A 15,464-nucleotide genomic window follows, 5' to 3' on the forward strand; every position below is an offset into this window, starting at 1 on the left:
GTCATCATAATATTTTATCGTAATATATTTCACAGAGTCATTCAAGGATGAAGAGACGGCTCTGAAATCCGGTACATTCTCAGACTTCACGTGCGTTGATGTTAAAGTTCCCTAACAGTGCAGTGACCTCGCTAAAACCTTCTGGCATGTGTCAGGTTGAGACTCCAAAATTGTTTTCTAGTTTTTAACGTTTTTAACAACGGCCTCAATGGTTGTGTTTTTGGGGGTGCTTAAGCAAGGAAGCCATTATTTAGAGCCGTTTGACGTCCCTGGCCGCAGCCTGCCACCTGCTGATTTTACGCAGCTGAGTGTAAGGAAGTCTGCTAACTGCCTCTTCCTTATCATTGGCACCTGGGGTGGGTGAGACAAACCTCAAGAAAAACACAGATTCCTGGAGCAGTGGCGCTTCAGATCCCTCGTCAGTTCCAGCCAATCAGAAGCCAGTAAGCCTTGCCTTTAGTGTAGACCGCAGGGCTTGAAAATAGACGTCCCTACTGCAGGGTTTTGTGTGTGTGTGTGTTGTAGATCTGCTAGATCTTATGCCCCTACCTCAACCCCTTTGTGTTCCTCTTCCCCTTTTTACCCTTTGCCTCTTTTTTATATTTTTTTCTATGTGGCAAAAAACACTGCTGGAAGAATCCAGTTTGTTTGTGAGGTTTTGCAGATGTGTGGAATATAAACAGCACGTGCGGCAGTTTAACACCACAGCTAGGCGTTTCCCCAAGGCATGAGGAGCAAAATAAACTCGCTCAGCATGTCGACCAGCATGATGCATAAACGCCATGCTAGCTGAGCTTCACGCTTCCTGCTTCTGCACTCCTACCTACCTCACTTACAAGTGAACGCACCACAGATTTTCACTTTTAAATGGAAATTTGTAGTGAAACTTTGGCAGCTTCTTATAAAATAATGTTTTTTTGTAATATCTGCAAATGAATCTCAAGATTAGAAAGCTGTGGTCTAAAGTCATATGTTACACTGTGGAGCATTTGAGGTGTCAAATTGACACGAATGAAATGTGGATAGAGTTTGCCTTGTTAGCTTATTGATTTATTTTACAGCCAATTTATTTCATTTTAGTTTTGGTTAAAACATTAGTGACTGACATGAGTTATGTAAAATGTATTTATTTCAGTAGTCAGTAAATCAAAGAGCAAAAAGAGCCCAACTTTATATCACATATAAATCACAACTTTATATTTCAGTGCATTATCCCAAATAAGACTTGATTGGGAAAATGGGCACATGTTGCTCTTTAAGCTAAATCGTGTGACAGTATACATGTTGTCCTTTACAAGAGATGTAACTGATGCTCCTGGTGTTGGGACTGAATCAATGTTTTTTTTCCCTCTGAACCCTCTCCAGAAAGAAGAAGGGAAAGTACAGGGACAACTGAACAACACAGACTCCAGCCAGTACATCCGAGACCTCAAAGACCAGATAGCGGAGCTCAAAGATGAGGTGAGGTTCAGGTTGCTCTCAGCCATCACTATACACAACATTTTTCATTTTTTTGCACAGATTTAATAAAGAGAATTCACCAAACCCGCTGATATGCATTAACATTTCGGCCCTAAAGTCTGTGGTGTCTCATGTGTATTACTTTGTAAACCTTGCATCTTTTTTTTTTTTCTTTTTCAAACTGTTTGTTTTTTGATCTGCCAGCTTCATGTGTGGTTTTGTTTTTTATTTTTTCCTAAGCTTTGTGAACACTTTGAACAAATTGGAGAGCTCCTCTAGCAGTGGTGTTTAGAAGTGTTAACTACGCCCTGCAAAATGCTGTTTCCTGCGCTTATGGCAGTTAAATTTGCCCGCACACGCCCCTCGCTTCAATTCTGGGTTTTATACGTACATTTCGTTTGCATTTTGGCTACAATTAACATCTTTTGGACCTTTTTCAGTCCTTATATTTGATTTGTCATGATTCTGAGTTTTGTCAACGTTGAACAATCGTTCTCGGCAAAGATTATACAAGGCATTTATCGTTTTTTGTCTTCAGGGGGTCTCAAAGCTTGAATCTTACGGCACCAAGTGGTTTTATTTTATTTACCATCTTTCATTGTGCGCATGATTCTTAAAAAAAAAAACACAATCGCCTTAATGCTAGTGATGTAAAAGCATTGGTCATTAATGAGGATATAATTATCACATGCATTCCCTTAGACACCTGAAGACAGCATCACAGGGCAACTTAACGCACTCTAAGAAAAGTGCGACATGCCTCTGCCACATGCATAAGCTCTGAGACACCCACAACTGCCAAGTCACTGTGATTGACAAGTGATAGAAAGTACGCTGTTCCTCCTACAGAGCGAGGTCTGTGTGGCATCGCTTACCAATTTTTACTTTTAAAACCTTAAAGAAGGCGGCCACGATTTCAACAAGAGCAGTAAATATTTTATAACAAAACGTACCTGGTAATTTGCTTTGCCCTGAACAAATTATTTAGAAGCTGAAAACACTTGCTCAAGAGTTCTCTGTCGAGCAGGACGAGCAGATACAATAAGATTTTGTATGTTTGTATATATTTTGTATTGTACGTGTGGCCAGAAAATTTCATTCGTTTGTTTGTTTGTAAGATGTCATGCTTCAGCTTGTATCGGATCTTTTTTTTTCTTCTGATAGATCTGTGCACCAACAAAAGAGTCAAGTTGCATCTATGAATCTTTATCTTTCTCGCCTCTAGGTGTGTTTGCACATCTCAGCAACCTCAGCATGTTGTTTTTAAGTGCTTCAGTTTTGAACGTGTGTGTTGTGTTAAACCTTGGCCCAAGATGTGTGACTCATTTAACTACTGGATTTGTGTGCAAAATGGGTTTAGAGAGCACAGCATTTATTCTTCATTTAGTCATTTATTTTCTTTCAGCCTCTAAGAAACAGATTCAAGTAGGCGTAATTGAAAAGTCTACAGCCGTAGATACGAGTAAGGTCAGTGGAGAACAGAAAACAGAAACTGCGTCATTGATTTACTTTGTGAGGATGCAGTCAGATTTTCACCCTCTTCTTGAAAAACAAAAGGTTGGTGGCTTGTGGCTAAACTGCAGCACAATAAACCATTCAGACGGTTCTTCTCAAATCCCTATCAACAAAGTGCAGAAGGTTGCTTTAGTCCGGAAAGCTACTTGTTTCCTCTTCTTCTCCACTGCTGCTTCAGCTCTGTGCACTTTGCGGCTTTATTCCTCAGCTATCACGGCTGATGTGTTGTTTGTGGTGAGGAGGTTAGAAAGTGAAGAACGATTAAAATATGGATTATGGTTGTTTCTTTTTCAACCAGAAAAAAAAAAGTATAGAAGTATGTATAGTAAAGCTTTCAAGAGAGGCAGCTGCCTCAAGTCCTTTCCGAACTACACAGACTTCTTTATTAAACACCTGACTTGTATCTCTAAACGTTTGAGACAGGCTTCAAAGGTAGCAATATGTCACTACTTCGCCAGGTTTTTTTTATTTATTTATTTATTTTTTTAGAGGAGATGGAGAATAGTGTACGTGTTGTGACTAGGCCAGGTTCTAAAAAAAAAAAAAATGATTTCTGTCAATAAATCGCTTCCTTTTTTTGGTCCCCCATTTTTTTATTGGGACTGGATTATAGGTCATGTAGGACAGTGAAGAATTAATATACTGTGCTCACAAAAATCACTAAAGGAAGGAACCTCAGTAGACTGCATTCAGCTTGAAACCTTCCTTCCTCTGAATGCACCCTGACATTGTGAACACACTGTATCTCAATCTTATTTACACCAACTAAAGACAGCAGCAGTGTGAAAATGATTTCGGTCTGTTGTGTGCTAGAAATGATTTCACCCATGTTATCGGAGTATTATAATACCCTGTTATAAGGTGTCTAATGAAGATCTGAGTAAAATACAATAGAGATTTTATTATTATTATTTATTTATTTATTTTTTTGTGGTCGGTTAATCGGTTTTAGACATGAAAGCAGCTTGTGTTCATATTACCTAATACAGCTTTTGAAAGTTGCTTGTAGGTAATGAAGTTCAGTACAGAAAGTGGTGTTATTAAAGGTACAAAGCACCAAAAGCTCTCTACTGGTTGCTATTTAAATCACGTAATTGCTAAAGGGTGCGAGGTTTCCTATCAACCATATTTGCACAGAGTGAAACTCTATACACTCATCAAACTCTCAACACCACCGCTGTCAGGCATCAAGTGTCTTGCTGCTGGTTTCCGGCTTGTTCATCCTCTCTCTCTCTCTCTCTCTCTCTCTCTCTCTATCTCTCTCTTTCTCTCTCTTTCTCTCTTTCTCTCTTTCAGTTTCTCTTTTTCTTTATCATTAAGTTGAAAAATGTAATGTATGAAAAATGTAATTGCATGTAGTTTAATGAGTATGAGGTCACACATGAGGTGTTGCGGTTGCTTTGAAATACCCATGAATACCTCTCTTCCCACATGTCTGTCTTGGTGATGCAGTGTGTTTCAGGTAAGTGTGCGTGTCTGTGTGTGTGTATTTTAAGTACCTGTGAATTACACCTCACCGAAAATCCAAACCCACACTTCCGTCAGTTATCTTGCTTTATTTCCTTTATTTATTTATTTCTTTAGCTATGCATGCATTTCATTTACATTGAGCCCTGTGTTGGATGCTATTATTATTATTATTGTTGTTTTTGGAATTTCTGCTACCGTTTGCAGCAGATAAGAAGAGCAGGACATGTTATTGAGTCTTGCGGTTCTGTATTGAGCGCTACAGAATCAAGCCACTTCCTTCTCAGAGCATAAATGGACTGAGGCTGTGTATATTATGAGCTGCATATATATAGCGTGTGTGTGTGCGCGCGTGTGTATGTATACGTAATTTTCCATGTACACAAAATCTGCTTTAGGATTACTTGCAGCAACACTAGAAATACTGTAGTAGTTTATGTGATGCATTTAAACAGCCGATGTATACGTTTACTACAAAAGCAACCCTTTTTACAGGAAACAGATGCCAGCAAATCTCTAAACCTGCCTCTGATTACTGTGATATGAAATGATGTCAAAAGTCATTTGTTATTGTGCCTAGGACCCCCCACCACCACCATCACCACCACCACCACAACCACCAAATAACAGTATATGAACTGAAGGGTGTTTATTCATTGTTGTAGAAAAACCATGTCTTGAAAAGCATCACTATGACTAATTCGAGTCACAGTGATATCTGAGGAAACAATTGTGCAGTGTACCTCAAATAAACACAAGAAGAAATGTATTCCGCTTACATTACATAAAAAGCATACTTTTTAGTCAATTCTTTTTACATTTAATGTAGTAGAGAACTCGTTAATTCCTCTTATAATTTACAGTCGAGTGGCTGCAGACAGTCACACATGTCCCGGCATGTCTTTTCTCTGCCTTGAAGTTAATAAGGAAGAAGGGTTAGTGCTTTACCTCTGACTGTTACTGAGCTCTGACACTAGAGACTCCCTTCAAAAACTCGTCACAGAAAACGTAGAATTGAGCATTTAACAGAGCTGTTGTGTAAAACAAACATATTAGCCTTTACAACAGTGTCTCTTGTTAATAAAAGTGTGCGTTATGAAGTCGAGCATATTCTGTACTCTGAAGGAGGAAAAACAAAGCATTATACAAGCTAGGGATGGGCGATATGGCCTAAAATCCATATTGCGATAATGATATATTGCGATATATAAATTATAATAGAGCCATTTCAGAACAGGTTACACAGACCCTTAGGAAAGCCAAACTGCTAAATGTATTTTTTTTTTAAGAAATAAAGAAACGTATGTCGTTTTGAGAACATTTATTGTACAAAAGCAAAACTGTAATTATACAACAAAATGTTGCAGATAAATAAGTCTTTCCTTCTAAAAGGCACTATACTTAGTTTAAGTCCTTGGTTCTTAAATGCCACCCAAGTTGCAGAGAACAGAAAAACTGGTGTCTTTTTAGTTAAGGAACATACACTGTACTGAAAATACTTCCAGTATTAATTAGGCAAAGAAAATTATTTTGTGTAAATGCACAGATACTTTAAATAAAAACATATTTCAAACCTGCAGCCGAGGTAACGCATTTGGTTTTAAACATTTTGTTCTCCTAATGAAATTAAAACTGGTGTCTTGTTAATAAAGGAACGGACACTTTGAATTAGCTCTTAGCTGTTAGATCTTAACTTTTGCCCCACACACTCTACAGAGTATATTTTTCTGCTGCTCGTCGGACGGCTTAAATCCGAACCAAGTCCAAATAATAGATGTTGCACCGGTCTTTTTCATGAGCTCCTCTGTTTCGCTGACGCTTTCAGCCATGTTTATTCAAGATGACGAATATGATGATTCGTTGCAGCCAGCTGCAGCTCCTGGCTCTAAATTTCGCGGGTAGATTGCGTCATCAACATGCATTATCGCGATAGAATTAAAATAGAATAGTGCAATAGAATTAAAATCTTTATCGCAGGCCAATTTTGTATCGTTTATATCGCCCATTACTAATACAAGCTAAGATAAAGGATTATGGATGAGTGTCAGAGCCACCCACCTTCATCACTATGCATGATCTGCTTCACATATCTAATTAATAGGGTCCTCAGGCAAAGGGTGTGATCAGTAGCCATGTGGAAGGCCAGGTTTCGATTCCTAGATTGGGGAAACGTAGGTTTAGGGAGAAGTGGTAAAGACTCAGAGGTTTAAGCATTGAACTGATGTTTGGAAGGTTGTGAGTTTTTAAATCTTAGCTACACCAAGCTGCCACTGATGAGCCCTTGAGTGTTAGGTCCTAAATCTCTCCACTCCTCAGTTGTATGTGGAATGTAAATGTGTTGTAACTCATGTCCTTCCTTCTGCAAAAAATGAGTTAGGGTTATAGATACTTTTTCTGAAAAGTGGAAATTTGTGTTTCAGATGACATGCATGCTCAAGATGTTTTCCACCTTTTCACGCTCATGAGATAAAACATTCTGGTATTTACATACATGTTTTGCATGATGAAGACGTTGTGTTCTTCACTGGTCTACTGAGAGTTCTGATGTGTGTACGGTTTGTTCACAGATCCGCTGTTTAAAAGGGCAGAGGAGGGGATTACCCGACTGCACCAATTTTGATAGGATCCACATCGTCAATCACTACAGAAGGGACGACGAGTCCTCGGACGAAGACGGTGTGAAGCTACCGCTTAGCATGAACCCCTGTCGAGGTGGCAGCCGCATCACACTCCGCCCTCAGCTGGGAGACACAGACAGCGAGGCCGATGAGGACGGAGAGAGTCTTAGGCTCACGGTGCCCTCCAACAGCAGCCATAAGAGCACCACTGTGTGACCACCAACACTACCACACACACACACCAGACTGCAGCCTCAGGGGAAGTCGCACTTGAGAGTTCATCGTCGCATCCAGATCTGAAACTGCCATCTGCTTCTGTACTAGAAATTCTGAAATCTTCTGTACAAACCGAGAATCAGGATTTTTATTCACATCTGCCTTATTCATTTTGTTTTTGCCAAAATGAGCCAGATGTTTATATTACTGAACTTGTCTTTGAAATTTGGCAAGAAATTCAGTGGCTTGTTGTGCTCTTTAAAGCCATACTGGACTGGAGCAAATACTGAAAGTCCCTAAGACTGTACAGACTCTTTTACACCATGCTACCAGAGATGAACAGATTTGAGTGGTATAGTATTTTATGCTTTATGATAAAACGTCATTCTTCTAATTTTAACTTTTATCATTATTTTTTTTCTTACAGAATAATCAAAATCCCACGGTGTGCATTCGTGGGTGTCTGACACATTAAGGGATACAATATAGGTTTAGGAACACTATTGCTCAGATAACCAAACCGCAAATAAACATGGATTAGTGTCATATCAACCAACAACAATAACTATTTTTTTAATCATAGCATGAAGTACGTCTAATGGCCTTTGACTTTATGTAAAAAGCAGCTTATCAAAGATCTCACTTGGATCTCCACTTGTTTTGCATCTCCATTCTTTTGACTTGAAAATATGTATGTATGTATGTAATAAATTTCATATCCTGGATGTACAGTGTACAATTCAGTGGAAAGGGACATGATCAATGCTTTTGGGAGATGTTTGAATGCAACACCGTGCTTATTTCAATGTTCTCACTGTACTGTATCCAAGTCTTGATTTATACCATGGTTCATACTCTGTGTATCACACTTTCTTCGTTCTTTTGCCTGGAAAGACGTTATCGATGTCTTTATCACGTTTTTTTACAGCATGTTTAAAAAGAGCACGTACCACATTTTAGAGTAGTTTCACAAAAACCAAGTAGCAAGCAGACTCTGAAGTCATCATAGTGAGTTTCTGTTTTTGACACATGACACATTCATGTTCAGCACATTTTGTTGCACCTTTGCACAGAACATACAGAGAGCTCCAGACGTGTCTGACACTGACGGTCGATTTGGGTCTCTGCTCTAGCACTTGGGATTACAGATGCCAGTAGTTAATGCTGGATTTACTGTCAGTTACAGAAATGTAGTGTGTGGTTTGTGTTATGACCTCCATTTCAGGCCCTTTTTAATAGTGATTGTGTATAATGAAATTCTCAAGTGTGTATATAGAATTTTTTTGGTTCCTTAAAAAACTGTTCCCCAGCCAGGGCAAAATAGACCAGTGTTCTGTATAATAAAGTGCCACCTAGTTACCGTATAGCTACTTTGCTGTACTTTCCCCTTCATCTTAGGAATTGCTCTGCTGCTACTCCTGTTGAAGACTCAATCAGATTTCCAAGTTCCTGCCATAACACTAATGTCCCCTATGTTTTCTTTTTATTTTATTTTAACTTGACCACAGGCTTATCCATCCACACCATGTTCAAAACCTCACCTCCTCCTTGTAGCACTTTGCTTTAAAAACTTACAACCCTTGCTTTGGTTCTCAAGACCTTTTGTGCTTTGATATAGTTGTACAATCTGTGTTTTTTTTTGCATGTGGTGAGTTGTCATGTTGCTGCTTGCACTAGTGGTTTTTCTTTTTATTCATGCAATAAACAGATAATTCTGGTAATCCTTTTATGTCTATATTGTGACCAATTTTACTAGTACCAACAACCTTTATTCAAGATACGCTGAAACACATTACAGTACACCAGAATGAAACTGGAAAATGAGTTCTGAAATCATTCGTATTATACTAGATGGTGTTATAGGAATTACAAATTAATGATCACTGTATCATCCTAATTCTGTAATCTCTAAAGCTGTTGATCAGTAGCTCATGGTTTTCACCCTGACAGCAGAATATACTAATAACCATAAACTAGTTAGCAACCTCAAAATAGCCAGCTGCTAATATGAAGATTATGAAATGAGTCACGTTTTGACTGGTAGATTTGTTATTCAAATAGTTGTGATACAGTAAGGTGTTTAAACCTTCAAGGAATACATCTGTCTAAAAATGACTTTCCAGGCTTTGAAACTGAAATAGTGCTGAAAAATCACGTTACAGCGAAAGGGGCCACAATAAACCCTTTTACTGCACACTTGAATGTTATGTTGGTTCCCCAAAGACATTCTATAAAGAACTGTACACATAATGTAAGCATTGTTCATAATGGCTAAAGAACTAAAACCAACAATTTTCTATTATATTTAAAAACAAAGCTCATTTTGTGCTTGTCTCGTGTAGAGAAGAAAAAACAACAGGTTATGCTGTTACAGGAAAATAATCAGTGTCAGGGTCATGTGATGTCATTACATTTTTTACCTATACTAGTCTTTTAATCTTTTTATACCACTGCACTTTATTTAGTTAGGAATGGTAAGTAGATGTTTGATCATGTAGTATGGAACATCTGAGAAACAATTTATTTCCGGTCATCACTTGCAAGTAGATGAGATGACAAAATGCAGTATCACTGAAAATTTATATGTTGGACAATTTAATAGACTGTACAAAGATCTGACCCTGGAGACGATTTCTGTACTTGTTCAATAAATATTTTACAGACTTATTTTGCTAAATAAATTTAAAATCATTTATGTTAAGTATCTTCCATGCAACTCCTGCAAATGAGTTGTTATTATAGAAACAAACACATTCATGTAAATCTGTGATGTGATGTGATGTGATGTGGAGTAGAGTTATGATGTACTTTTTAAATGATTGCAGTCAAAGTGATTGAATATTATTGAGAAAAGTTAGCTCAAGGGTCATTGTGTTTTCAATTTCTTTAGGTAAATAAGACCCTAGCTTACAATCCCTTAAGAAAGAGTTGTTACTACAGAAACTGTAAGTATTAAACAGAGCAAGACTCAAGACTCGCAAGACTACTAAGTCTGATCCTAAAAAACGTCTCAAGTCATGCTTCACAAGACTACTAAGACTGATCCAAAAAACGTCTCAAGTCATGCTTCACAAGACTACTAAGACTGATCCAAAAAACGTCTCAAGTCATGCTTCACAAGACTACTAAGACTGATCCTAAAAAACGTCTCAAGTCATGCTTCACAAGACTACTAAGACTGATCCAAAAAACGTCTCAAGTCATGCTTCACAAGACTACTAAGACTGATCCAAAAAACGTCTCAAGTCATGCTTCACAAGACTACTAAGACTGATCCAAAAAACGTCTCAAGTCATGCTTCACAAGACTACTAAGACTGATCCTAAAAAACGTCTCAAGTCATGCTTCACAAGACTACTAAGACTGATCCAAAAAACGTCTCAAGTCATGCTTCACAAGACTACTAAGACTGATCCAAAAAACGTCTCAAGTCATGCTTCACAAGACTACTAAGACTGATCCAAAAAAACGTCTCAAGTCATGCTTCACAAGACTACTAAGACTGATCCTAAAAAACGTCTCAAGTCATGCTTCACAAGACTACTAAGACTGATCCAAAAAACGTCTCAAGTCATGCTTCACAAGACTACTAAGACTGATCCAAAAAACGTCTCAAGTCATGCTTCACAAGACTACTAAGACTGATCCTAAAAAACGTCTCAAGTCATGCTTCACAAGACTACTAAGACTGATCCAAAAAACGTCTCAAGTCATGCTTCACAAGACTACTAAGACTGATCCAAAAAACGTCTCAAGTCATGCTTCACAAGACTACTAAGACTGATCCAAAAAACGTCTCAAGTCATGCTTCACAAGACTACTAAGACTGATCCAAAAAACGTCTCAAGTCATGCTTCACAAGACTACTAAGACTGATCCAAAAAACGTCTCAAGTCATGCTTCACAAGACTACTAAGACTGATCCTAAAAAACGTCTCAAGTCATGCTTCACAAGACTACTAAGACTGATCCAAAAAACGTCTCAAGTCATGCTTCACAAGACTACTAAGACTGATCCAAAAAACGTCTCAAGTCATGCTTCACAAGACTACTAAGACTGATCCAAAAAAACGTCTCAAGTCATGCTTCACAAGACTACTAAGACTGATCCTAAAAAACGTCTCAAGTCATGCTTCACAAGACTACTAAGACTGATCCAAAAAACGTCTCAAGTCATGCTTCACAAGACTACTAAGACTGATCCAAAAAACGTCTCAAGTCATGCTTCACAAGACTACTAAGACTGATCCTAAAAAACGTCTCAAGTCATGCTTCACAAGACTACTAAGACTGATCCAAAAAACGTCTCAAGTCATGCTTCACAAGACTACTAAGACTGATCCAAAAAACGTCTCAAGTCATGCTTCACAAGACTACTAAGACTGATCCAAAAAAACGTCTCAAGTCATGCTTCACAAGACTACTAAGACTGATCCTAAAAAACGTCTCAAGTCATGCTTCACAAGACTACTAAGACTGATCCAAAAAACGTCTCAAGTCATGCTTCACAAGACTACTAAGACTGATCCAAAAAACGTCTCAAGTCATGCTTCACAAGACTACTAAGACTGATCCAAAAAACGTCTCAAGTCATGCTTCTCAAGACTATTAAGACTGATCCTAAAAATCGAAGTAAATTGGCTTTGTTTTGGCAAATTATGAACTGATGTTAGATTAGAAGGTTTATTATACTTTCTTTGTGCTGTTTTATCATTACCAGACTCATTAACAGTTATATATATTGATATCCAGTGCTCTCAGTTTTATTTTAGTGCTCTGACATGTTTTTGAATGTGTAGCAACCTGGTCTGGTTCAAATCTCTTCTATATAATAATGATAACATGATCTAAAAAAAAGAGAGCGCCGTTGTCATGACGACTGTGCAGTCCCGAGCCGCTGTATGAAACGTGTTACCAATAGTTTTCAGGAAGTTCTGTTTTCTCTCACAGCTCAGACGGAAACCCGGCATAGCGGAGGTATAGTCAAAAAGCACCGGTGGTAAAGACACAGCCGTGGCTTCAGGGTCAGAGGAACACCGAATCACAGGTATGCATGCGTGCGTGTGTGTGTGTGTGTGTGTGTGTGTGTGTGTGTGTGTGTGTGTGTGTGTGTGTGTGTGTGTCTGTGTGTGTGTGTGTGTGCGTGTCTGTGTGTGTGTGTGCGCGCGCGCGCATAAAACGGCTGGAGGAGTTGGATTTCTGAAAGTAATCGGTAATATCTTCATTGCAAAACTTCGAGATCAGTAAATCACGACTCGACTCAAAGTTCGCATTTAGATGAACTCAGATGTCTGTGCTTCAAACATGCGCTTCAAGAAATTTAGAAATACAGAATGTATTGAAGAAGCTGGAGCAACTACTTAGGAGTGACTATTATAATAATAATAATAATAATAATAATAATAATAATAATAATAATAATAATAATAATAATTATTATTATTATTATTATTATTATTTATTATTGTTGTTGTTATTATAATTATTATAAGTAGTAGTAAAAATGCGTGTCTATGTGTGTTCTTACACGGTGCACATAAAAAGGGGTCTCTGTATTTACTCCTAACTCTTAATTATTTAGTTTATGCAACTTGAAGCAGTTATTTGGGGTTATCTTCAAAAAATGTTCAATGATTTTTCATGTGATTCTAGTCTCACAGGTAATATAACAACTACTACAAGAAGTCCAAAAATAAACAATAAATTAAACTCAAACTAAACATGTTTGTTTTTGTTGCATAAATAAAATGTCTGAATTAGTGAACTGTGCGCGTTATCGTACCCGGATGCCCTGCGGTTACCAGCGCGCGCTTGAGTCTAATCAACGTAGAGCACATTGCGCTTTGATTTCCTGCACCCGACATTTCCAAATCCACAATCTAAAACCTATCTTCAAGGCCCACGATTAGAGCTTGAGATTAAATGTCTCAGATTTGGACTTCAGTTTACTGTTGTCCGTGAAGCGCTGATAAAGCTGTGAGCTGCGCAAAGATATCGTTAGTTAATTGTCGGCGCAATGTTTTGCGACAAGCAAATGAGGCCTGTAACCATCAGGGTGTTTTAATCTCAATAAACTCTGGGTCTCTTTGCGTGTTCCTGTGGGGGTTTGTATAACTTAAATGCCTAATGCAGTCTAAATTTATTATTATTATTATTATTATTATTATTATTATTATTATTATTATTTATTTATTTATTTATTTATTTTTCTGTTTTAGCATTTTACATAAATGTCACTGTGCAAAATACAATGCTACCGCGTGCACAACTTCCTAAGCATAGTGTGAACTTGTGCTTTGTTTAGATGAACAGTACTGTGATCAGTCACGTTACCAATGATGTGCTTTTTCCTTTTTATGCTAATCTACCAAAATAAATAAATTGTGGGATCAATAAATCAGAGTTTGTGCGTATAACAAACCTAATGGCATGAGACACAATATATGAAAGACTATGCTACAATGATAAATTGTGTGAGTCTTCAGAGAAAGCAAAGACCACAGAGGTTGATGGGGAAGGGGGTCTTCACCCTTTCAATGGCACGAGCCGGCGTGCTGCAGGTGAGAGAGCGCGTGCGCATCAGCTGGCTACCTGAGGTCTGCTTTGCGGGCTCAATGCGGGGTTCTGTTCCTCCAGACAGGAAGATGTAGGGGGATGAAGGGGGGATTCACGACAGCAGATCACCGGCGTCCTGAGTCTGGACTAAAGGAGAACAAGGAGTCTCTGTTCCACCTGCACGTGCTCGCAGAAAAAGCAGGCGTGCAACTCGAGAGGGCGGTGCAGTGCAAGTGTAGCCGTGTGGTGTGCACCAGCAACACAAAGCTTTTGCTGATTTTATTTTTTTTTTTATATAAAAAATCAGATCAAACCAGGGAGTAAAATACCAGACTATATCTACGCTTGGAATTTTATTGCACGTGTCGACGTTTTGTTTTGGTTTCTATACCGTTATAGAAAGACAGTACGTGAAAGCTAGGATACTTGATCATAATAATCATATTTGGTCTATATAATGAACTGACGTGGCAAAATATATAAAACATGCCGAAAAAACACGAAACTAAATCATTACATCTCCAGATGCATTCTCAGATTGATAAAAAAAAAACTCTTTACTCAGCTGTTAATAATATTAAAGTGGAGATAGTAATTAAGTAATTAATTGATTTATTTAAATAAAGTAATTCAATCATTTAAAATCTATAGGTTGTCCCAAAAATCTCCATATATATATATTAAAACACTATATATGTTTTATGTTTTATTATTTTTTTCCACCTTATGTCCAAATATACTTTATTTCCATGTATGTATGTGGAGTCTTTTCTCCCAACTTTCTCCCAGCCATGTGGATGATTTCAATCCGTTTTTCTTATGCCAAATGCATTATTAAAGACAATCTGATCTAAGCATGACACGTGTGGAAAACATTTAGCTAAAAAGGTCATTTCAATCATTTCTCTTTAAATAGTGTTCATTTCCCTAAAAATAATTTAGGGGACACCCTTTAATTATACGTATTAAATCTATTTCTGCATGCAATATTTTTCGACTTAAGCTTCCGAGGTTCACAATACACACCTCTTTAGGTGAAAGATACTTTCACCTAAAAGTGATACTTTCACTTAAAGGTATCTTAAGTATGTAACTTAGTGAGCCAGCATTAATGTATTCAATGTTAGAGATTTAAGCACTTATGTACGTCGCTCTGGATAAGGGCGTCTGCCAAATGCTGTAAATGTAAATGTAAATGTAAGATACTAAATGTACAAAAGGTACACATTCGTGTTTGTCTGTTTGTCTGTCTGTCTGTCTGTCCTTTTACACAAACACAAGACTGATAGCACTGGACATCAGATCGACGTCTGTGCACAGATTAATCCACTTTTCTATAGAATTTTGATTTGAATAGACATAAGTGAACAAAGTGTGATGATGTATGAAACAGTATTGTATGTATTCAGTCTCTCAGCATTTCCTCTCCTCTCCTGCGGCTGCTTTAAGATCGAGTATCCCATTGATAAAGCTAGTGTAACATTTAATCCTGATTGCTCTGCTCCTAATTCCCTATGGGACCGAGTGCTCGTGTTCATTTATACAGCGGCGGATCGTTCCTTCCCCTCCTCCACATCGAAAAAAAACCCCCACAAAACCCCTCATGGTTGGCTTTCATTTAAAGCACCTGTC

General features: G+C 37.9%; 1 protein-coding gene across 6 annotated transcripts in view; it reads left to right on the forward strand.

Moving 5' to 3' along the window:
- Positions 1-8,998, forward strand: part of evi5b (ecotropic viral integration site 5b) — a 56,392-nt gene extending 47,394 nt beyond the window's left edge. For all 6 annotated transcript variants that reach the window (XM_060867698.1, XM_060867703.1, XM_060867700.1 and 3 more), the window contains 2 exons: positions 1,366-1,461; positions 7,011-8,998. In XM_060867698.1, the coding sequence (XP_060723681.1) occupies positions 1,366-1,461; positions 7,011-7,277 (363 nt within the window). In that variant the 3' untranslated portion in view covers positions 7,278-8,998. The remainder of the gene's footprint in view (positions 1-1,365; positions 1,462-7,010) is intronic.
- The last annotated feature ends 6,466 nt before the right edge of the window (positions 8,999-15,464 follow it).

The sequence above is a fragment of the Tachysurus vachellii genome, chromosome 4, assembly GCF_030014155.1.
Source record: "Tachysurus vachellii isolate PV-2020 chromosome 4, HZAU_Pvac_v1, whole genome shotgun sequence".
Lineage (NCBI taxonomy): Eukaryota > Metazoa > Chordata > Actinopteri > Siluriformes > Bagridae > Tachysurus > Tachysurus vachellii.